A 21,467-nucleotide genomic window follows, 5' to 3' on the forward strand; every position below is an offset into this window, starting at 1 on the left:
CACATTTCCTCCCAGCAGCCAAACTTCAAAAACACTACAATACCCCAGTTCTGCACTCCGATCACCTAGACAGCGGTGAGCACTTCCAGACTCTGTTTAGATCCAAAAACTCGCTTTTCATCAAATGGTCTTTTATTTATGGCTCCAGTGCCAACATCATTCCTTTAGGCAAAAATCATTTTTCTCACCTTGTCTTCTTTGTTCTGTCTTTTAATATATCACTTATTTATTATTTGTTATTTTATCTATCTCCTACCTGGCTTCCCCTGTAAGCCATAGCTCTTTGTAGGAAATGCCCACTTAGTGAATCAATATAACGTCAGTGGGTCTTGTCCAGAATTTTAAAATATTGACTGCAATAAAATATAATAGGTAATGTGAAAGTATATTACATGTACCGTTTCATACAGTGAGTTTCACTCAAAAAATCGTAAGGAAAGAGTTATCTCTCTAGTGTGTCTGTTTTGACTCTGATTTCTGTAAGCTGAAGCACAAAGATTCTAATTTTCATAATTTATGAAAATATATACCAGGTAACTGATTGCGAAATTACAAATATTCTCAAGCTAGGATTCGCAAGAGGTTTTTCTGGGGGTATTCATATTAAGGGCCCTGTCTAAAGCGATCTCCCGTCCTCAAACAGAACCGGTGGTTGATGCAAATCCAGACGCCACTGTCCCCCTGCACACACCCCCGTGGCCTCCAGCTAGACCTGGCCAAGGCCAGGAAACCCCAATACAGGATGTCGCAGCGACGGGGCACAGACAGTCTGCTCTGGGGTTGACTGAATGGATAAGGAAAGAGAACAAGCGTCCAAGGATTCAACCTGCCCATTTGCTTAAGTAGTTTAATCTCTGATTCATTCTAATTAAATAACTGTTATAAAGAGCACATGGAGGAGTAGGAAAGCCCAGGGAGCTGGAATATGAGCTCCTCTAACTCTCTTCCTTTTGACACAGCTGCTCACAGGAGTCGGGAGAATCAAGAGGACTTGGACAAAGGAGACAAGAGGAAAGAACTGAAGACGTTTAGAGTGAGAGACGCACAGCTGGGAAGGAGTCTATGCCATGTGCTAAGGTGGACCTTTGTCCTCAAAGGACTATAAACTCCGGCTCATCACTTACCTTTTCTAAGCCTCAGGTCTCTCACCTTTAAAAAGGGAATAATATCTACCTGGTCAGGTGATAAACACCATTAAGATAATGATTGTAAAGTTCATAGCATTAATAATTGAAAGACTAAACAGTTGCGATATCATTCCATTTTCTATTTCATTTACCCTTCACGTTCTTTATTCACATTCTTTCCCCCAAGAATTCAATTTAGTACCTTTTCCTTCATATGAATAACAGCAAAATCTCCACCCCTGTGCGTCTCAATCCTGCATGTACTGTTACTTAGTCAATACCCTGAAGGTAATGTTAATAAAACAGACTCTGGTGATTGGGATCAAATTGTTGATAACTCGTTGATCACGATAAGGAGTTTGGATTCCGAAGGCAGCGTGGGGCCATGAGATGTGTATAAGCAAAGGAACAGCATAGCTAAGGGTGTGTATTCAACTAGAATCAGGGGAACCACCGGCTGAAAAGGCAAAGAAAGTGGAGTCCAGGAAATGTCACTGAGACACAATTAAGCAAGGAAACAGAGGAAAGAGACGGACAAAGGCAGTGGTCGCAGAAATTGAGGGAAATTAAAGAAACATTTTTGAATGTGGAACTAGAATGACTTCAACATGTGTAAGGAAGCTGAAAGACAATGTGAGGCAATTGCTAGCTTCTGAGATGGGTGAAATAAAACGCAGCATGAGAAGAGACCACTGAACTGGGCAGCTCGGCTGTTACTGTTCACCTTTCAGGCTACAGATAAGAACCAAGATGAACTGATGGAGAGCCGTGTCGGATTGCTTTCCTAGGGGTTGGTCAGGTATCCCCAAAAAGGAATCTGGTGTTTACTCATTTGCCAATTATTTGATGCGGTTGCATTAGCTAAATAAAGCTATCTGGAGAATGTATACATGGACATACACTTTTCGTGCTTCTGCGATGTTTAAATAAGCATTGATAACATCCCAGTCTCGCCGAGTACTCAGAATCAGACAAATTACGGTTTAGGAGGCAAAATAGCTCCTTTGCCTCCTGACAGCATGAGGAGCAGTATTTTCAGTCCTCTGAACTGTCTGTTTCTGCACTCATTAGTGCAAGCAATTAGCAGCAGCCCAGCGCTGGCTGGCTTGATTGACACGTGTTTACTTCTCTGCACACGCCGTGGGATCGCAGCGGGAGGATAATGAAAGGAGCGGTGTAATCTGCAGCCGTGGCTGGCATGGTTGGTTATTACAATCGTACTTACCACTGGACCTGGTGGGCCCTGGGGTCCCTCTCCTCCTTTCAGGCCAGGTGTACCCTGGGAAAAGCGGGGGGAAACCGAGAAAATGAATGGGTGCGAATTGAATGTAAATTCAAGGACAGCATGACTGGTAAAATGAGGGTGTGGGGAAGTGTTTTTAGACACAAACACATATTGCGATATAGACGATCATCCATGCATACGCTGACACGTTTCCCTTTCATTTACTTAAAAAAAGAAAAGCAAATGTTTCGCCCTAACTGGTTTGGCTCAGTGGATAGAGCATAGGCCTGCGGACTCAAGGGTCCCAGGTTCGATTCCGATCAAGGGCATGTATCTTGGTTGCGGGCACATCCCCAGTAGGGAGTGTGCAGGAGGCAGCTGATCGATGTTTCTCTCTCATGGATGTTTCTAACTCTCTATCCCTCTCCCTTCCTCTCTGTAAAAAATCAATGAAGTATATTTTTTTTAAAAAAGCAAATGTTTCTAATAATCGGTTTCATTCACGGTGATGGTACCTGAGCTCCAGGGAGACCTCGTTCGCCGGGGAAACCACGGAGGCCTGCCGGGCCGTCTTTCCCTGAGACGCCTTGAGGGCCTGGGTCGCCCTGAGGGGTAGAACATACATCCGTCACAGGGAGTGATTTCCATACATGTGACCACAAACAAAACTGTAGCTCCCCCTATCATTTCACAGTGAGCACATGATGGGAAAGGCCACATACATTAAAATAAACACCACATATATATTTCATATGGATATAAATGGATGGTTTTATAGTCAATTGAGCAAGCTTCTTATATCATTGTTCGGTCATGCCCTGAAGTACAGCCAAGGGAGTATTTCAGTGACGTTCATGGGAACACTCCACCACCGTGTAGTTAGCCCAACTATGACCAGTGACACGGAGCTGGAGTGAACAGTAGGTGGATGTTGTCGGCCAAGAACACCCCTGAGCATCTGTACCTTTGCACCTTCTTTTCCTGCAGCGCCAGGAAGGCCTTGCTCACCAGGCGGCCCCGGGGGCCCAGGATGTCCGCGTTCGCCCAGGGGACCGGTCTCGCCAGTGGGCCCCTCAATGGAAAGGCAGAACTCGTTAGATCGCGCTTTCATTTTTTGCAAAGATAACACAAACCCCACATAGTGCATCCTTCTCATTCATTTGCATGACGTCTCCTGTTCTCAGTGATTTTCAGGATGCCCCACAGAACACTTCCCATAGAGCGCTGGCAGAGCCCTGTCTGGCAGGAGTCTAAAAAGATGACGTGTACTCTTAGAATCAGAGTGTCCAAGGGAAAGCTATGAAAAATGGAAAGAGCTGCTCTCTTTGTTCAACACCAGGAATCTTCAGAGTGAGGTCAGTCCGAGTGCTGTAAAAAGCTATGGTTTCTACCTCTAGTCTGTCCCCTTCTCTCTTTTTGTCTAAGGTATCAAATAGGAGTGAAGAAAAAAAGCCATTGGGACCAGAATGGTAGCTACTCAATGAATCACGGCCTGAAATTGAGCTCAGGTTTCCAGGAACCCAAACAACCAACGTGGTCCCCTCGGAATGTCCCAAGTGGAGCCCTCACTGTTAATCTACCCTCATCTGACAAAGTCTGGCGAGTGGCAGGGGATCGTCAGGCCATGGGTTTGGGCTGGCAGTTCCTCCCGCCCGGAGGCTGTAACAAATAACCCGCTGCCTTAAACGGCTGCAAATGCCACCGTGAAAAATGCCAGGTCATTCACGTGTCCCCGAGCGCAGCTGTTCTGTGGCGACAGAGTTTAATGAGCTCGCGGGAGGACCCAGAGAACGGAGACCAGCGCTCTTGTCTCCACTTAGAACAAGGCCCTGGAAGGTACGCAACGAAAGATGTGTAAATGCAAAGTGCGCAGATGCTGTGCTTGTGGGAGGGTAGTCTTCCTACAACCTGAAGATGCAACTGGCTCTTACCTTTCGGTCCTGGATAAACAACCAGATGCCCCAAACTGGAGTGTACATTTTTAGGTTTAAATTCCTTTAATTATATAGGGTGTCTCTCCCCCCCCCAAAAAATGTATACACACACTTTGAATAATTGTGAAGGCAGTGTGTGTTTTTTAATACATTTCATTTTCAAAACCAAGCTATCAGCTGTTCAAGTGTGTATACATGTTTGGGACACCCTGTTTATTGCTGCAAGCCCCCACCTTACCATCAATAGGCAATCATTTCCCCCAAAGGAAATTTCCCTTCAATTTTTTATCAGAATTTAATAGTAAGGAATGTAAAATGGATCCTAATTTAATGGCCATCACCACTGAAGACAAAAATGAGCAGTGATTCACACAACTGTGCCAAGAAAAAAAAAGTGACTGGCAAGGACTGCAATCAATATTGCTCCTTTTAAATCACACCCTTTGTCTTAACAGGAAAATGTGATTACATTTGAAACAGGCCATTGGTTTTTCTTTCTCAAAAGTACCAATAAAAATAATCCAATGAAGATGCATACTCAATACATCACCTGCTAAAATCTTTGTTATGAAGACAAAAATCTTAAGATACAACATATTACAAATGTTACATTTTTAGAATAAAATTGGATCAAAGCCTTATATTTCTAATCCACTTCTAAGTGTAATTTATACTCAGAAGACTAAAGTCCTTTTGTAACTTGAAATTCCGGGAACAGGGCTGGCCGGCCTCGTTAACAAGGCATTGTGGGTTTCCGGCAGATGCTGCCATGGCCAGACTCACCACACTGGGAATTTTCTGACTTATTTTTAAGATTTTCCTTCTAGTTTACTCACTCAGTTCAGTTAGAAATCACTTTACCTAAGCAATAATTGCTGAAGTTCATTTGATGTAAGCAAGATGCATATATTACAATGCTGCTGAAATACAAAAATAGCTCGTCTTCAATCCTAAGAAGCTGGCAGAGGTGAGAATAGAAACAGGAAGATAAGGCGCGTTAGGGAGACAAGGTGTCAGGATGTACCTGTGGTCCAACAACGCCCCCGGGCCCAGGGGGGCCGGTCTTGCCTTGAAATCCCTAGAGAGAGAAAGCATCATCCATTAAAGCTCTACAGCAGCGGTTCTCAACCTGTGGGTCACGGCCCCTTCACAGGGGTCGCCCAAGACCATCGGAAAACACATATATAATTACATATTGTTTTGTGATTAATCACTATGCTTTAATTATGTTCAATTTGTAACAATGAAATCAGGGGTCACCATAACATGAGGAACCGTATTAAAGGGTCGCGGCATTAGGAAGGTTGAGAACCACTGCTCTACAGGGTACGACACATAAATTAAAATTCTCCGAGATAATGGAACACCGCACATGAAAAGGAAGTCACTGTTGGCTAAAACACTTAGTGTGTCATTATTTTCCTGCTCTTTAAAATTCAAAATTCACCACGTGCATTATTTCACATGACAGTCCCATGGCGACTTTCAATACGAGCAGAAAACAGAGTAAGACCCTGGATGACCCTGGAGTGGAAACATGTCCTCAGCCCCGCTGCTCAGGTCAAATGAGATCATTGTCACCCAGCGCTGCTGACGGGCGGAATCAATGAGGATGGTAGACACTCTCCCCAACAGGCCCCCTGATTCTGAACTCAGACATGAATCCACAGTCGATGATGTCAAAGCCCTTCTCCTTCCTGCATCCCAACAATCGTGTAAAATACACAGGGTGTAAAATTTATTTATAAAAAGAATACTTGAGCCCAGCCAGTGTGGTGCAGTGGTTGAGTATCAACCTATGAACCAGGATGTCTCCTTTCGATTCCCGATCAGGGCACATGCCGGGGTTGCAGGTTCGATCCCCAGTAGGGGGTGTGCAGGAGGCAGCCGGTTAATGATTCCCTCTCATCACTGATGTTTCTATCTCTCCCTCTCCCTTCTTCTCTAAAATCAATAAAAATATATATTTTAAAAAGGAATACTATAAAAAAAGAATACTTGACATGACTAGTAAACATCTCAGCATTTGATCAGTGTTCTTTATTAAAACCCCAAAGAATATACTTACAAATGTATCTTGCATAGGATGAGTAATTAAGGAAGAATCTGCTATATGTTAGCTGCGTGCACTGGCTAAATCATGCCTTTGGGCTATATTTGGTATCTGTATTTTTCCAGACTCATGGGTTATTCATTCTGCATGCCTGTATTATGGTTGGCAAGTGTCTTTCTCATGTGAGTGAACTTATGTTTAACAGTTGGAGAAATAAGACTCCAAATACTGAGAGACAACCCTTCCAAAGAACTGAATTAAAGCATATGGTATTTGCAAGGTTTATTCGCTATAACATCAGAGGGATGATAATGAGGTCAGGAAGCGCCTGGCTGGCTGGCGTGGCTCCGTGGCTGAGCGTGGACCTATCAACCAGGTCACTGTTCAATTCCCAGTTGGGGCCCGGGCCCGGGTTGAGGGCTCGATCCCCAGTGGGGGGCGTGCAGGAGACAGCCGATCCACGATTCTCTCTCATCGTTGATGTTTCTCTCTCTTCTCCCTTCCTCTCTGATATTTTTTTAAAAAATAAGGTCAAAAAGCAAAGGGCAGCCACATGTGCCCCCCCCCATTTATATCGCAGCCCCCCAGGCCTGTAAGAATGGAACCGTTATTCTGAGCATCTCCACGTGCGCGTTACATGCCTTTAGCGCCAACGCCTGGTGACCCCCTGAATGAGAGTGTGCCCACTCTGTCCTGCTTTCAGCAGCCCTGCTCAGCCCCTGCATCCTCACGCCTGTGGCTTCCTTCCTGGAGCCAGTCCGCCTCACTTTTGCTCTTCCTCTTTGGCTGCTGCCTTCTGTGTTTCCCAGCGATAACCGTCTTTTCCAAAGAACCCACCTTCTCATCATGTGCCCAGATGTGTCAGGTTTGTCATTTTTGCCACCAGCGATGTTTCAGGCTTCTCTTGCTCTAGGACCCCCTTGTTTGTCTCTCTTTTTAGTAGCTTAGTTCAACTGAATCTTGTTTTTTCTATCAGCCTTCTTCACCGCCCAACTTTCCCATCCGCACACAGTAACTGGGAGTAGGAGGGTGTGGGTGGTCTTAGCCTTGGTCTCTAATAAGCCCTCTTTGCTCTTGGCGATCTCCCCCGATTCTCCCATGGCTGCTCGGCCCATCAATTCAAATGGTAGCTTCGGCCAAGCATTCAGCCTTCTCTTGAATTCTTGGCTGAAGCTACCATTTGAATTGATGACTAAATCAAGATCAGCAAAATCTTCAACAATTTCACTGTCCTCATTGTCTGCATTAGGATCGATACAGGACTTGGCACTGTGTTTCTGAGAGAAACTTGGGCTGCTTCAGTGTAACAGAAACTATTTCTAATAATTCCCAGTGGTCTCAAAAAGCTTTGGACGGTAAAATGTCAGATTGAACTCTCAACTCAAGGATTTCTGCCTGAGGACAAAATTCCAATGTAACAAATATCCATTTTTAAAGATGAGGTAACACATATATAGCAAAATACAGCTACTCTAAATTCTTGTATAAGGTAATCTTTTAAATCCCAGTCAGCGTGCACACATACATACACACACATACATACATACATACATACACACACACACACACATGAGAAAGAAAGGTTCCTGGCAATAAGATTATTCACTATTGCTCTTAAAAGTGGATTTGGCCCGGCTGGCGTGGCTCAGTGGTTGAGTGCTGACCTATGAATCAGGAGGTCACGGTTCCATTTCTGGTCAGGGCACATGCCCACGTTGCGGGCTCGATCCCCAGTGTGGGGCGTGCAGGCGACAGCTGATTGATAATTCTCTCTCATTATTGATATTTTTTTCTCTCTACCTTCCTCTCTGATATCAATTAAAAATATATATATTTTTAAAAAGTGGATTTGAAATCTGAAATACAGTTTTCCAGAAATAATGCTAGGCTTTGTCTAGGTCTAGGAGAAACTACTCAATGAGAACATCCACCCTAGAATCATTCATTAATATGCTATTTTCCCTCTTTGTTTAAATTTAAATATATAATATGGTTACTCTGGAGATAGCAGAAGCTCTTATTAAGTTGAAGACAAAAGGGATTTTATAATGAAAATTCTCTAGGTATCCCTCCCTTCGCAGACATTTTGGGAATATTATAGAATTACTCCCACAAAGCTCTACCAGGACTTGGTTAAAAATGATTGACTGCAATATTTAAATGAGAATGCATTTGCAAAGTTGAATGTGGATTTTTCTTTAGAGGGTTTATTTTATGCTCTTCATGTAGTTATCTTTCCCGGGAGAAAACCCAACCAATTTTACTCTTTGGTCTCACTAAATCATTCTGAAATGTATTTTTGAAATCCAAGACTTTGAAGTTTACAATCTGACTAAAGCGAAAAAATTCTTAGACCAACAACTGTCACTTGGTGAATGACACAAGACTACACAGAAAATCATCACATTTTCAGATTTGTTATCGTGGACTTTGATGCGACTCCAAATACATCTTTGTGCTCACAGAATGCCCTCAAATGTTTTGGAGCCTCATCCTCAAAGCTAGTCTGTGTGGTGATTTCCTTAAGAAATCTGGATAAAATTAACCAACGATGAGAAGCAAAATGGGATTCTAAGTCAACATGCTAATCCACGATGATTTCTGTTTAAACTCACACCCCACCGGCATAGCCTGACACCTGGTTTTGTGATGGTGGCAGAGTAAACCCACAAACCTGCCAGGATCGGTAAGGCATAGCTGAGCTCCCAGTGTTCCCCTGCCCTACTCATGTATTTAATGTTACACTGTTCATAACGTTAAATAACATTCAGTCACATGTTCCCATTCATATTTTTCTACTGGAGGCAAGAGGATGCATTTGACCTTGTTCCAGACCAGTTATTATATAGCCTTGTGGTTTCAACATCAGAAAACATTGCATCCTTTTGTTCTGGAGAGAAGAAGAATGTGTCACCTGCATGGCTTACTTTAATGTGTTTCCTGTAGAGGGTGGAGGGGTGATAGGGTTGGCTGGAATATATCTGCAAACAAAGCCTTCAGTGAAAGGGCCAGGGTGGAGGTGTCACAAAAATAATGGGGTCTCCCCATCAGCTCATCCCAAGATGCTGTAATTGACCATCAGGACAAGCAAATCAACTAACATCCCATGCCCTCAAGTCTGTCCTTTTAGGTGTTTAGATACAAACATGGTCCTATTTATGCATTTTAAAAATATATTTTAATAAGAGTTTCCATAGGCCCAGCGGCGTGGCTCAGTGATTGAGGGCCAGGAGGTCAGGGTTTGATTACTGGTCGGGGCACATGCCCGGGTTGCGGGCTCAGTCCCCAGCGTGGGGCATGCAGGAGGCAGCCGATCAGTGATTCTCTCTCATCATTGATGTTTCTCTCTCTTCATCTCCCTTCCTCTCTGAAATCAATAAAAATATCTTTCTTTGTTTGTTTTTTTTTTAAAAAAAGAGTTTCAATAGTATCAATTTCTCCATTGTCCTTAACCTGGTAACTGAGCTGTTAAGTAAAGTAGCTTTCTGTTCAGTGATGGGGTGCTAGAGAAGGACAATTGTAATAGGAAGAGGGAGGTCACTTACAGTCTCTCCACGTTGCCCAGGGTGCCCTGGCAGGCCATCCTTCCCAGGTGGTCCCTGAAATCACAAATAAAAACACCACATGCTATAAATATGTATGACTGGTTGTATAGTCTCATGGAATATGTTAGATAACGTTCTCGTATTTTCATTAGATATTGTATTTTTGATGTTCTGTTGAGAAAATATATATATATATATAATTTTTGGTATAATTCTATCTGAACTGAGACCAAGAGAAAATTGTACAACCCTAATCTGAACATTTTACATTTCAATTATCTTCACTAGTAGTTACCTTTTTAAAAGGAATAGTGACAAATACTTGTTTTTATTTTTGCAAAAATGTTAGTTCTTTAGTACTTGAAATATGAGTATATTTTGCCCTCCTTTTCTGATCAATTTTCAACCCATCAAGACTTGGAAAGGAGAGAAAGACAGTGCCCTCTAGTGGTGGTCTGAGCTCTTAACTGACAATGAAAAGAAACACAAACTCTGTTATAAACAATGGCAGTTATCTCTCAATTGCTTCAAGAAAAGAAAAGAAGGTACTTCGCTCAATTTTAGACATTATCAGGACCAATTTTTCCCAGTAGGATTTCTCAAATTTTCTTGGAAGCATCATGTTTGTTAAGCACGGGAGAGCAGGTCTACTCTGCTATCCCTTTTTTGTAGAGGATGCTGTCTTCGTCATGACCGAAGAAATAAATGAAGCAATTAACTAAGCACTAAAGTAAACAACTCAGTGAGGTTCCTATGTTTCGGACACTTAGGAGCAATCGGCTGCTTCTTCGGGCTGCGCTATGAGTTATCCAACCTCCTCAGAAGCCATTCTAAGGATCAGTTCACATTTCAAGACATGTTTATAGAGGTGGGCACACACAGCCTTGCCATTCTGGATAAATGAAGAAAAACCACCATTTTGATGATGACAGATATACTTGTCATGATATGTTAATTATTTAAATACATCTCTGTATTTGTTTAAACAAATGCACTATCTACATAAATCTGCTTCGGAACATCATGCTTTTTCTATGTTGAGCTGGAATAAGGGGTTTATTTAGAAATAAACTCATTTTCACCACCACATCCTTCCCTGGAAGGAGCCTTTTCTAGCTCGTCTACAGCCCTTCGGGAAGAAGGGTCCTGGCCTCCCCTCATTCCCACCTGCTCCCTCATCTCATCGTTGCGGACACACGGGTGGCCAGGCGAGCTAAGGGCGCTAGTTAAAGGCCGCTCTCATGGTATTTCCCGAGACCATGGCTTGCTCAGGGACTGGCTCATTATTTTCCAGCGATTCTGATGCCATCCTCCCCCCCAGAACCAAAACTGGAATGTTTTTAACCAAGGCCCCCAAAATGCGATGCCATTTAACCATTCCTTCGTTCCAAGGCAACTTTTACATAGCTAGGTATTAGGCACTGAGTTTTGAATTTTCCTCTCCTGTAAGTAGGATGTGTCTTATAACAGTCATATTATAGACCTTCATCGCCTCACGTTAAAAATTACCCTTAAGTGGGGAAACTGTATGCTGACATGGACTTGGCATTGCCATTCTAATCATGACTATCCGCAGCACTCAATCCACAATCCATATTTGTACGTGTGTATGTGTACATTGTGTGTACACAGCACACATTTCATGATTACAATGAAGATGGACCGATTAACCTGCAGGAAGAGGAGGCTGCTCTCACCCTCCACCCAAGACTTCCTTCTCCATCACAGAGATGAAGGCATTCTTCCCTAAACATTATGCAAATGCCCCCCGGAGACATGATGGTGCTTCTATCTCATGCTCTAACGTTTCACTTGCCAGAGAAACAGAGTATAGAAACCACTGTCTCTGCAGTGAACGCATGTTCCTTCGCATTGTCGTGTCTCTCCAACAAGAGTGCGTTCCGTTCAAGTGGAGGCACTTGCACTTCTAACGCCTCATACAGAATGCACGCATGATCAATGGCTCCAAACTTGTGGGAAAGGCACGAGAGAACAGGCTGGAAAAGTCTGAGGAACAGTGGGTCGAGTGGCTCTCCCTGACAATAAAGTTACATTGCACGAAGGAAAACAATCCTTAAACATATGCCCACGAGTAAACGGTGCGATAATGTGCAAGTTACACACGACACTAGTTTTTATGCTGCTAAACAGTGGTCTATGCACGTGGCTTCGAAATACTCATGAAAAGAATCCTATGTGTAGTTATTATCCTACATTTAATACTAGCTGTTTGCATTAATTTGTTTATAATGCAGTAATGCAGATAATCTGCTCTTGATCTGTTTGCAGTAATAAAACTGTAGTGTTAAACTAATATTTTAAACATACTTGTACGTGTGTCTGTGTAGACTGCACATGCTGTCTGAAATTACTGTAGAAGGCAAGAGACTGCTTTAACATTTACTATTCAAGTCAGTATTTCACAATAAAAAATTTATCTTCTGAAGATGTGAGCTGAAGTCACATTGGAAAGTAACAGTGAAATAGAGGGTTGTTCAAACGCATTAAGAATTGGAGAACATATGTATTTATTTATAAATTATTTTCAACATGTTTAAATATATAATGTAATCACACATAACATTTATTTAAAATTTTAACATCTTAATTTAGAATGTTCTGAACGGTTCCTTTTTTCAAGACTTGTACTGAACGCACCAAAGACCTATTGAATCAAAATCTACATTTTTAACAAGGTGCCAACATGATCTGTGTGCACATTCAAGTCTAGACAAGAACAGTGGTGGACAGAGTTGAGCATTTGTCAGAACTACCTGGAGACTTTGCTACGAAGACCCTCCCCCTTTTGATTCCCTGTCAGGGCACATGCCTGGTTGTGGGCTCGATCCCCAGTAGGGGGGGTGCAGGAGACAGCCAATGATTCTCTCATCATTGATGTTTTCTCCCCGCCCCCACCCCCCCACCACATTCCTTTCTGAAATCAGAATTTTTTGTAAAGATGTAACCCTTAAGGTAATGCTATTGAGGGGAGACCTTCGTCAGGTGCTTCAGTCATGAGGTGGAACCCTCCTGAACGGGGCTGGTGACTTATAACAGATGCTCCAGAGCGCTCCCTCATCCCTTCCACCAGCGAGGACAGGAGAAGTCTGCGACCCACATGTATTTTGAAGGGCACACTGGATATCACAGTGTTTTATGCCATGAGTGGTATTAGTTGCAGTAGAGGAGTCATTGAGAGAGAACAATATTCATGTTGTTCTAGTCTTTGATACACTTTGAAAGAATATTTAGTAAGATATAATTACACGATAACCAGAAACACTCAGTAAACATCACAAAGTGAAAATATCTGTAGAATGTGACGTCATTCATTGCAATTTTGTTTTCATAGGAATTGTCATCAATGTGTGTATCGAGAAATGATTTCAACGTAAGCCATGTCTCTCACAAATACACCACATTCTCACATGAAGAAAGACAGAGAAAACGCTTACTTACAGGAGGGCCTTTTGGTCCTGGGAATCCAACCGGACCCTGAGGTCCTTGAGGGCCCTGAAAGTCAAGAGCAGAGGGGACACTTGAGAACACGCCGTACAACACGCCTTGACACCTCGCGGGTTGCGTCTACAGATGATGCACACAGAGCACGTAGCTTCTTCCCCACGTTGACGACTACGGCGACACACGAGACACCGGTGCTCAGCGAAGAGCGAAGGGGATGCTTTTCACACGATTCAGCCCCAGAGCCACACGGCACGTTCATATGAAAGGCGTGAGCCAGGGCCGGGCCAGGAAGTTCCACGGACGCTCTGCTTTGAACATTAGCTGATTCCAAATCCCCCAAAAGAAAAATTCTTTTTTAAATGGACTTTCTACATATTCTGACTCTAGTCATATAAACTAGAAGGAAACAAGTAAGTGATTTCCTCAAAAAGACCAGAGAAGATGCCTTTAACTAATCTCTGTACTTAAAATAGGTTACTTTTGAAGACTGTATCTCATTTTACTTCCTCAGAGAAAATAAAGATGCAACACTGGGTCTTCATAATATTTCACAAAAGAGTGTGACATATGCTTTTTGCATTAATCAAAAGAGTTTCCAGGTGGGGTAAAAAATAAAGACTCTGTAAAAACAGTATTGAAACTCAATGAGAATTGCCAGATAAAATACCCAGTGTTTAGTGAAATTTGAATTTTGGATAAATAATGAATAATTTTAATATGTCCCAAATATTTCAAGGGACATAATTATGTAACAAATTATTCATTGTTTATGTAAAAGTTCAACTTAATTGGATGTCTCACTTATTTTATTTATTTTGATTTTGTTTTGTTTTTGCTAAATCTGGTCATCTCAGATCCAAATGAATGCTGTATTAACCAAGTATTTACTAACAGGCAACCCTGAGCTGCAAATAATTGAGTATGAGTGATCATATTTAACTTGTAGGATATCCTATATTTTTATATTATTTCTATCATTTTTCATTTGTGTGCCTAAGATGTAATTAAACAGTTCATTATAAAAATTCTTTGCAGAGAATGAGGGTACACTAGGGAGGAAATGTCACACTAACTCCATAGAATACAAGAAATACATTCTATATGTTTAAAACATGTATAAATGTTTCTTGGAAAAAAATTATTTTGGATCAGCCTTTATATTTATCTTCAAAATATCTTCTTCTTGTTCTTGAAGTGTTTTTACAATTACACATAAGCATGCTATTGGGTCAGTACTGTGCTCCAAAATAAAATTGTGAAGACATGGTTGATCATGAAATGTTGGGAAGCACAAGTAATACGTAAAGAAAAACTAGTTTGTGCTTTAAAGACAAAATTCCTAGTTGTGCTACAATTTCTTAAATGCTTCCACTCCATTCAGTGAGTCGGCCATCTTAATTAATTTGACTGTATCTTCTTACTAACACGACTTGGTCCATAAAAAATTTCAAAATGTATGTATTATTTATGAGCTCAAATTGTATAGGATGGACTTAATTTGAGGATAGTTCATTAATAGTGAGAAATATTTGGTAGGAAGTTTCATTTAGTTAAATATAAACCAAAGCTGGAAATGACAACAACTAAGGATTTATTCTTTTGTCTCATCTGCTGACATTTGTCACAAATACCAACATTATTCCAAAAAAATTTACTTATTCTCAGTTTTAAGTTATACATTGTAGGATAGTTCTGTTTTTCTTTTTGTGAAACTTCTTTATAAATTTCAAAAGTAATATAAAAATATATGTCTATGATTGCATACTAAAAATAATTATAGAATATTTAAAGTGAGTCTAATTTCTTTCACAGTAATTCAATTTAATATTTAAAATTCTTTCAAGAGGATAGCTTTTCAAAATCTGACTACAAAAATGATCCTTTTTGCCAAAAAACTACAATAAAATAAAGGGCATGCTTAGTCATGTGCATTTAGCTTGAGTGTACATCGATTGGAAATAAGCAGTTTTTCTATTTACTGGAACAGATGTTTTATCTTGATGTGAGTGCATACGGGTTGTGATTTAATGGCCGCGGGGAGCTTGTATTGTACCAGCATCATGCTGCTGGCCAGCTCCACGGACATAATGAGGATCAATGTGTAACATAAAGTGAAGGAGGCATCGGTGTCACGCGTCTACTTAAAAGAAGAAAAAAATGGCTTGAGTTTAAGAGTGACATCTTGGACCAATTACACGTGTTATTTCTCTCATTTCTGTGACAAGATCAGTAGCATATAACCTGTGTGCAAAAGAAAGATGAACCCTGGCCGGTGTGGCTCAATTGGTTGGGCATCGTCCTATGCTCTTGGAAAGGTCAACGGTTCGATTTCCTGTCGGGGCACACGCCTGGATTGTGAGCTTGATCCCCAGTAGTGGGTGTACAGGAGGCAGCCCCGTCAATGTTTCTCTCTCTCTCCCTCTCTCTTCCTCTCTAAAAATGAATAAAAATATTTTTTAAAATAGAAAGATGCCGTACCCAGTTGGCTCAGTGGATAGAATGTCAGCCTGTGGACTGAAGAGTCCCAGTTTTGAGTCTAGTCAAGGGCATGTACTAAGGTTGCAGGCTCCTCCCGGGCCTGGGCCCTAGTCAGGGCTCGTGCAGGAGGCAACCAAACACACATCGATGTTTCTCGGTCTTTCCCTCTCTCTTGGTCTTTCCGTCTCTCTTCCACTTTCCCTAAAAGTCAATGGAAAAATATTCTCGGGTGAGGATTAAAAAACAAATAAAAAGTAGGAAGATGAAGCTTTCTTTTAGAGGAGTCAGTTAAAGACTAGGAATGTTTCCGCTCTCGCTGGATTTTGTGGACGGCCGTGGAAGTGTGCTGCAGACACGTGTTCCCTTTCCTAGAAATGTAATCACTTGCAAAATCTTCAAATCGATTCTATCTGATGTGCCCGTCTCATACTTACTCTCTCGCCAGGAGGGCCTGGGGGGCCGTCACCGCCCGAAGTGCCCTGCCAACAACAGAAGGAAAAAACCAGTGAGTCCTGCTCCCAGCATCGTCCCCGGACGGAGCGCTCACAGCGAAGCCCGAGGAGACAGGCGCGGACAGTACCTTCGGACCCGGCTTCCCGGTGGGGCCTCGTGCTCCTCTCGAACCCCGAGGACCCTGCGGGGGGGACAGAAGACCATGTCGCTCTCACGCCACGCCAGAGGCGCCGGAGACATTGCTATTCCTGGAGAAAATCATCTTGGAAAATTAAGTCCGAAACGAAAATGTGGATTGGATGTAATGTACCCACCGTGGGACCGCGCTGCCCGCGAGGGCCTGGCTTGCCCGCGACGCCCTGCAAAGACAGTTGAGACTGGGTCAGGGTTGGTGGGCACAGGGAGCCGGGTCTGGGCTGGGAGGGGGCCTTGGCAAGGACATTACACTAGCATAGCGAGGCCAGAGCAATAGACTTGAGCATCGTACCCGTGCGCCTTTCTCTCCGTTGGCCCCTGGGAACCCGGGAAATCCAGTGGAACCCTGCAAAGATGAAAACAAGAAGCATGAACTTGATAGCTGACATTTAACCACAAGCGGGAATCTTGGGGAACACAGTGCTTCTCACAAGCTGGTCATATTTAAATGGAAAGTGCATCTTTAATGCGCAAACTCCACCCTTGTATTGAAGGACAAACTTACAGGGGCGGCGGCAATCCTGGGTGCATTGGAAGCATGAACGGATAAAACAGATTTTCAGTTTTTTACTTTCGGTAAAATCATGAATCAAATATGTCATTTCTCATATTACAAAAGAGCAACTACAGACAATGGGCATTTTATAGTCGGTAAATGGTTAGCGTCTAACTCTTCATACTTGCTTCAACTCTGGAGAAGACCCCTAGGTTTCAATATGAATAATCAAATATTAAAATGAGCACATTATACCATATTGTCCTGAATTAACACTCTGGGATGAGTCTACACAGCACTCTTCACTGAGTAATTTCATGCCTTTAGAACTGGATCAAGTCACAGACACCGAATCTCCCTCCACCTTTCCTGTGTGATGTCTGATCAGAACTAGCTGAGGTCTAAGGCAGGTGGCCAGTGTCACAGTCCTGCTCTGGGAATTCCAAAGGCATAAATTCAAGACTTGTCTCTGTCACGCATTCACCTAAAAAACTTGGGAGTGTTGCTCATTCTCCTTGAACAAGTTGTTGTTTTCTCTTCTGTGAAATGAGGCCAGGCAACAGCTTACAGGTACCAGGGAATTGGGGGAGATCGGGATCAAGGAAAGCAAGGTGTGAAACTGACAATGAGCCCGGCCGAGGTGGCTCAGTGGTAGAGCGTCGACCTAGGAACCAGGAGGTCACTGTTCGATTCCCGGTCAGGGCACAGGCCCGGGCTATGGGCTCCACACCCAGTGTGGATGTGCAGGAGGCAGCCGATCAGTGATTCTCTCTCATCATGGATGTTGCACTCTCTCTTCTCCCTTCCTCTCTGAAATAAATTATATATATATAAAATGACAATGACAGCAGTAAATGGCTAAAGATGTAGTATGCACAGTAAAGGTGTTATGTCATTTCCTCTACAAGCGGCCACATTTTAGAAATGAACTGCACCCGAGTTCCCCATTTCTCCTGGTGCACTGTCCAGACTTCCATCTGCTCAGAGATTCCTGTGAGCTTGACTGTGGCTGTGGCCTCGGTACTGTCCATGAGATAGAGAAGATTAGGGCTTCAGTCCGTGCTGTTCAACTTGCTAATTATCAGACGGGGGGCGGGGTAGAGGGTGAGCTCCCCAGGACTCACTGTTCCCGTTTGGACCATCGTGGGAATTAAATGCAACAACGATGAAATGCCCATCCAAGAGCAGAAGGCAGTCCTGTTGACACGTGCCCCAGGCACGAAAGGAAGTATAATGAGCCTTCTTTGACTGGAAGACACTTTTTGCTTTTTTTTATCCGCTCATATGGACTGAATTACCCCTGGATGTTTCTCCACGTGGTAAAAGGCTGCTCTGTGTCAGAAAAACCTGGAGCGATTGCTGACATCGGGATGGCCAGGTCCCACGCGGACCTTTGACTCAGGAATGCGCATTATTAACAGTTTCTCCAGGTCACACGTGCAGAATGTAGGCTGTCAATTCCCATTTCCTCCCCAAGTCAGGAAAGCGTACAAAGCCAGTGGCAGCTGATGGTCAGAGCACTAACCCAAACCCGTTTCCCACTAGATCTCTGACGCCCACGGAGACGACGATATCCGACCCTAGGACTAGCCCTAGGACACCTAATGTTCACAGCAAGGGGGAGAGGTCTGCAAATTGCATTTTTGAAGGCTTTCAAAGCCTCTTTTCTTTCTCTACAGAGAATCAGATAGTTGTGTCTGGTGCAGTATTACTTTGTGATATGCTGGGAATTTGATAAGCGAGAAAAACTGAATATGGAAATAATTTACTTCTATCAGATTTTATTTAGGGACAAATATTCACTCCTGTCCTGAGTGGCACAGATAGGTAACACATTTAGAGAAACTCCACTAAAACAAGTAGCCCTTACGCATCAATTTCATTTTTAATAAATTTATTTTCTTATATAGCTTCTGCTCTAAGAAATGTATGGGAAACAGACAAAAATGTCCAATCTAACAACTGGGCAGTTTGTACTAAATCATTCTTTTCTTTGTCACAGAATGAAGTATCACCAAATATGTAAGTTCCACACAGCGGCATCATCTGCTTTTCAATAGAAAAAGCAAACAGCAAGGAAAAGGTCAAAAGTCAAAGGTTAATGGCAAAAAAGGCTCAGTCAGTGTGAAATGTAAAAATAGTTTTAAACGCTGTTTTAACTATCAAAGTGTCCTGTCTTAAAATAGATGTTACTTTTTGAAATAGCTCCCTATCACTTTATAGTACACAGAATGAGTGCATCTTTTAATACCCACCAAGATTTTGCTAGTAAGATACTGGATACATAATATTGTCTAATTATAGTCTTTAAATTGCTTGAAGAAGATCGGCAGCCAATTTTCACTTTTAATACAAAAAAGATTTAAATCTATTTAAAATTCACTGGCTTCCACATAGGAAAGTTATCTTTGAAGTTATCTTTGATCTTGGATGTGCCAATCATTTTTTATTGTAGAACTGAGAAACATAAATGGTTTCCGAGCATAAAATACAATGTATGAAGAAAGTTATAGAAAATAATAAAGACTAAAATTTCAAACATTTAAGCTAGAGAGTCTTGTGTATTTAACAACCTTAATATAAAGGAAAATGTTTGATTCTGCTAGAAAGAAACACTTCTCTATTCATGCTGAAGCATTTTGCTAATACTAATAATAAACCCCAAACTCAAAGAATATTGAACAGAGAATTGACCTGTGAAAAACAGCAAAACATAAGAATGTCATACTCAGAAAAGGAAATTCAAATAACATGACAGTTTTGTGTTTTTAAATCAAAGCACCAGCAGAACTGCAATTCACCCTCCTAATTAGATCAGTGATTCCGGGAGTAACCTGAGGAGAGCTGAACCCCAGGGCTGTGCCAGGAATGTCTTCTCTCACTCCCAGCACTTGTGAGAAATGCTGGCATTTGAAAAGCAGGTACCTGAGAGGCAGGACAGGGGAGCAGGGATGGTAGTTAATGGGAAAATTCCTGATCAGTGCTTGAAACACAGCCACAGACAGTGAATGATGCCTGCATTATTTTAAAATCAGAGCCATAGGACTTTTACCAGGCTCAAAGGCTCATGTTCACCTCCTACTACAGAGGAAATAGGAATTATCCTATATAATAAAAGAGAAACATGTAAATTGGCCGTCCCTCCACTACACTCACCAGCCAATCAGGAGTGACTATGCAAATTAACCTGACAAAGATGGCGGGTCAATTTGCATACACAGGCGCCAGGCGGAGAGCAGGGCGGGAGAGCCGGCAGAAAGTGGAGTGGCTTGGGGAACTTGGCTCCCCAAGCTGTCAGATGGAGAGCAGAGAGGGAGAGCTGGCGGCTTGAAGGACTTGGCAGAGTGGGAGGCCATGGGACGTGGAGACAGAGCAGGAAGAGAAAACCAAGAGCTCGGGGAGCACCAGGAATGCTGGGAATCGTAGTTCTGGTGGCAGATGGATCTCCTAGACCAGTGGTTCTCGACTTGTGGGTCACGACCCCTTTAGGAATCTAATGACCCTTTCATAGGAGTCGCCTAAGACCATCGGAAAACACATATATAATTACATATTTTTTTGTGGAAAAATTAAAGGGAAGATATCCTAAAACTTCCAGGAAATCTCCACCAATGAAGCAAAGAAAAAAAAAAAGCCTCTATTATTCTGTAAGCAACAAACCAAACTGAGTTGAGGTCTCAGACAATTCGCTCATATGATTGCAAAGACAGACAGAAACTCCCAGATTGGAGAGGGTGCAGGTCGGGCTGAGGGACTCCCACACCCCCCGGTGCATGAATGCCGTGCACTGGGCCTCTAGTAATATGTATAATATGTATTTTCTAGAAAATAATTTTTCTAGGAAAATTACAAGACCACACAGTAAGCCTCAAATACTGCTGTCACATGACGATGAGTGCCTGTTTTCACATTTGTGAGGGGAAAGGACATTTCCCTCTCCCACTGATTATTTGTGAAGCTTATTAATAGATACATGTTTGGGGATTGTTATATAATTAGCATTTATTTCTACCTACTATACCTGTCAAGCCTGAATGGGTCAAACAGAGATGGATGGTAGATAAACAGACAGATAATCTCATGGGTATTTAACAACCTTAATATCAATAACAAGAATTTATATATTAACTTGTTTAACCACTTGACTGTATCTAGTCAATGCTACAAGTGCAGCCGTAACGACGTTCTATAAATTAGCTTGAGAAAAATTAGCACACCATGGTAAACATGTATTTTTAAAACCATCTATGTTTATCCATAACATACATATACTTCAATGAGAAAAATATAGCATTTAGGTGGTGTAGGGGGTTGAATGGTGCCCCCCCCCAAAGATATTTTGACCTTTTGCCATGGAAGCATGGAACAGACAAACAAATCTCCGAGGGAAGAGGGGTGGGGAGGCCGGAGATTAACCAAAGAATGTACATACATGTGTGCATAGTCCCTGGGCACAGACAAGAGGGTCGAGGGAGAAGGCCTGGGGGGGAGGTGCC

The 21,467-nt window shown here is 42.4% G+C and overlaps 1 protein-coding gene across 1 annotated transcript in view; it reads right to left on the reverse strand.

Annotated features, from left to right (window-relative positions):
* The window catches only part of COL11A1 (collagen type XI alpha 1), a 126,235-nt gene that overhangs the window by 46,831 nt on the left and 57,937 nt on the right, over window positions 1–21,467 (reverse strand). Inside the window, exons 34-43 of the mRNA XM_015563513.1 lie at window positions 16,768–16,821; window positions 16,595–16,639; window positions 16,408–16,461; window positions 16,262–16,306; window positions 13,344–13,397; window positions 9,885–9,938; window positions 5,311–5,364; window positions 3,317–3,424; window positions 2,868–2,957; window positions 2,353–2,406 (exon numbers count right to left, since the gene is read on the reverse strand). Of these exons, the coding sequence (XP_015418999.1) occupies window positions 2,353–2,406; window positions 2,868–2,957; window positions 3,317–3,424; window positions 5,311–5,364; window positions 9,885–9,938; window positions 13,344–13,397; window positions 16,262–16,306; window positions 16,408–16,461; window positions 16,595–16,639; window positions 16,768–16,821 (612 nt within the window). The remainder of the gene's footprint in view (window positions 1–2,352; window positions 2,407–2,867; window positions 2,958–3,316; window positions 3,425–5,310; window positions 5,365–9,884; window positions 9,939–13,343; window positions 13,398–16,261; window positions 16,307–16,407; window positions 16,462–16,594; window positions 16,640–16,767; window positions 16,822–21,467) is intronic.

The sequence above is a fragment of the Myotis davidii genome, unplaced genomic scaffold (genome assembly GCF_000327345.1).
Source record: "Myotis davidii unplaced genomic scaffold, ASM32734v1 scaffold217, whole genome shotgun sequence".
NCBI classification, from domain to species: Eukaryota; Metazoa; Chordata; class Mammalia; order Chiroptera; family Vespertilionidae; genus Myotis; species Myotis davidii.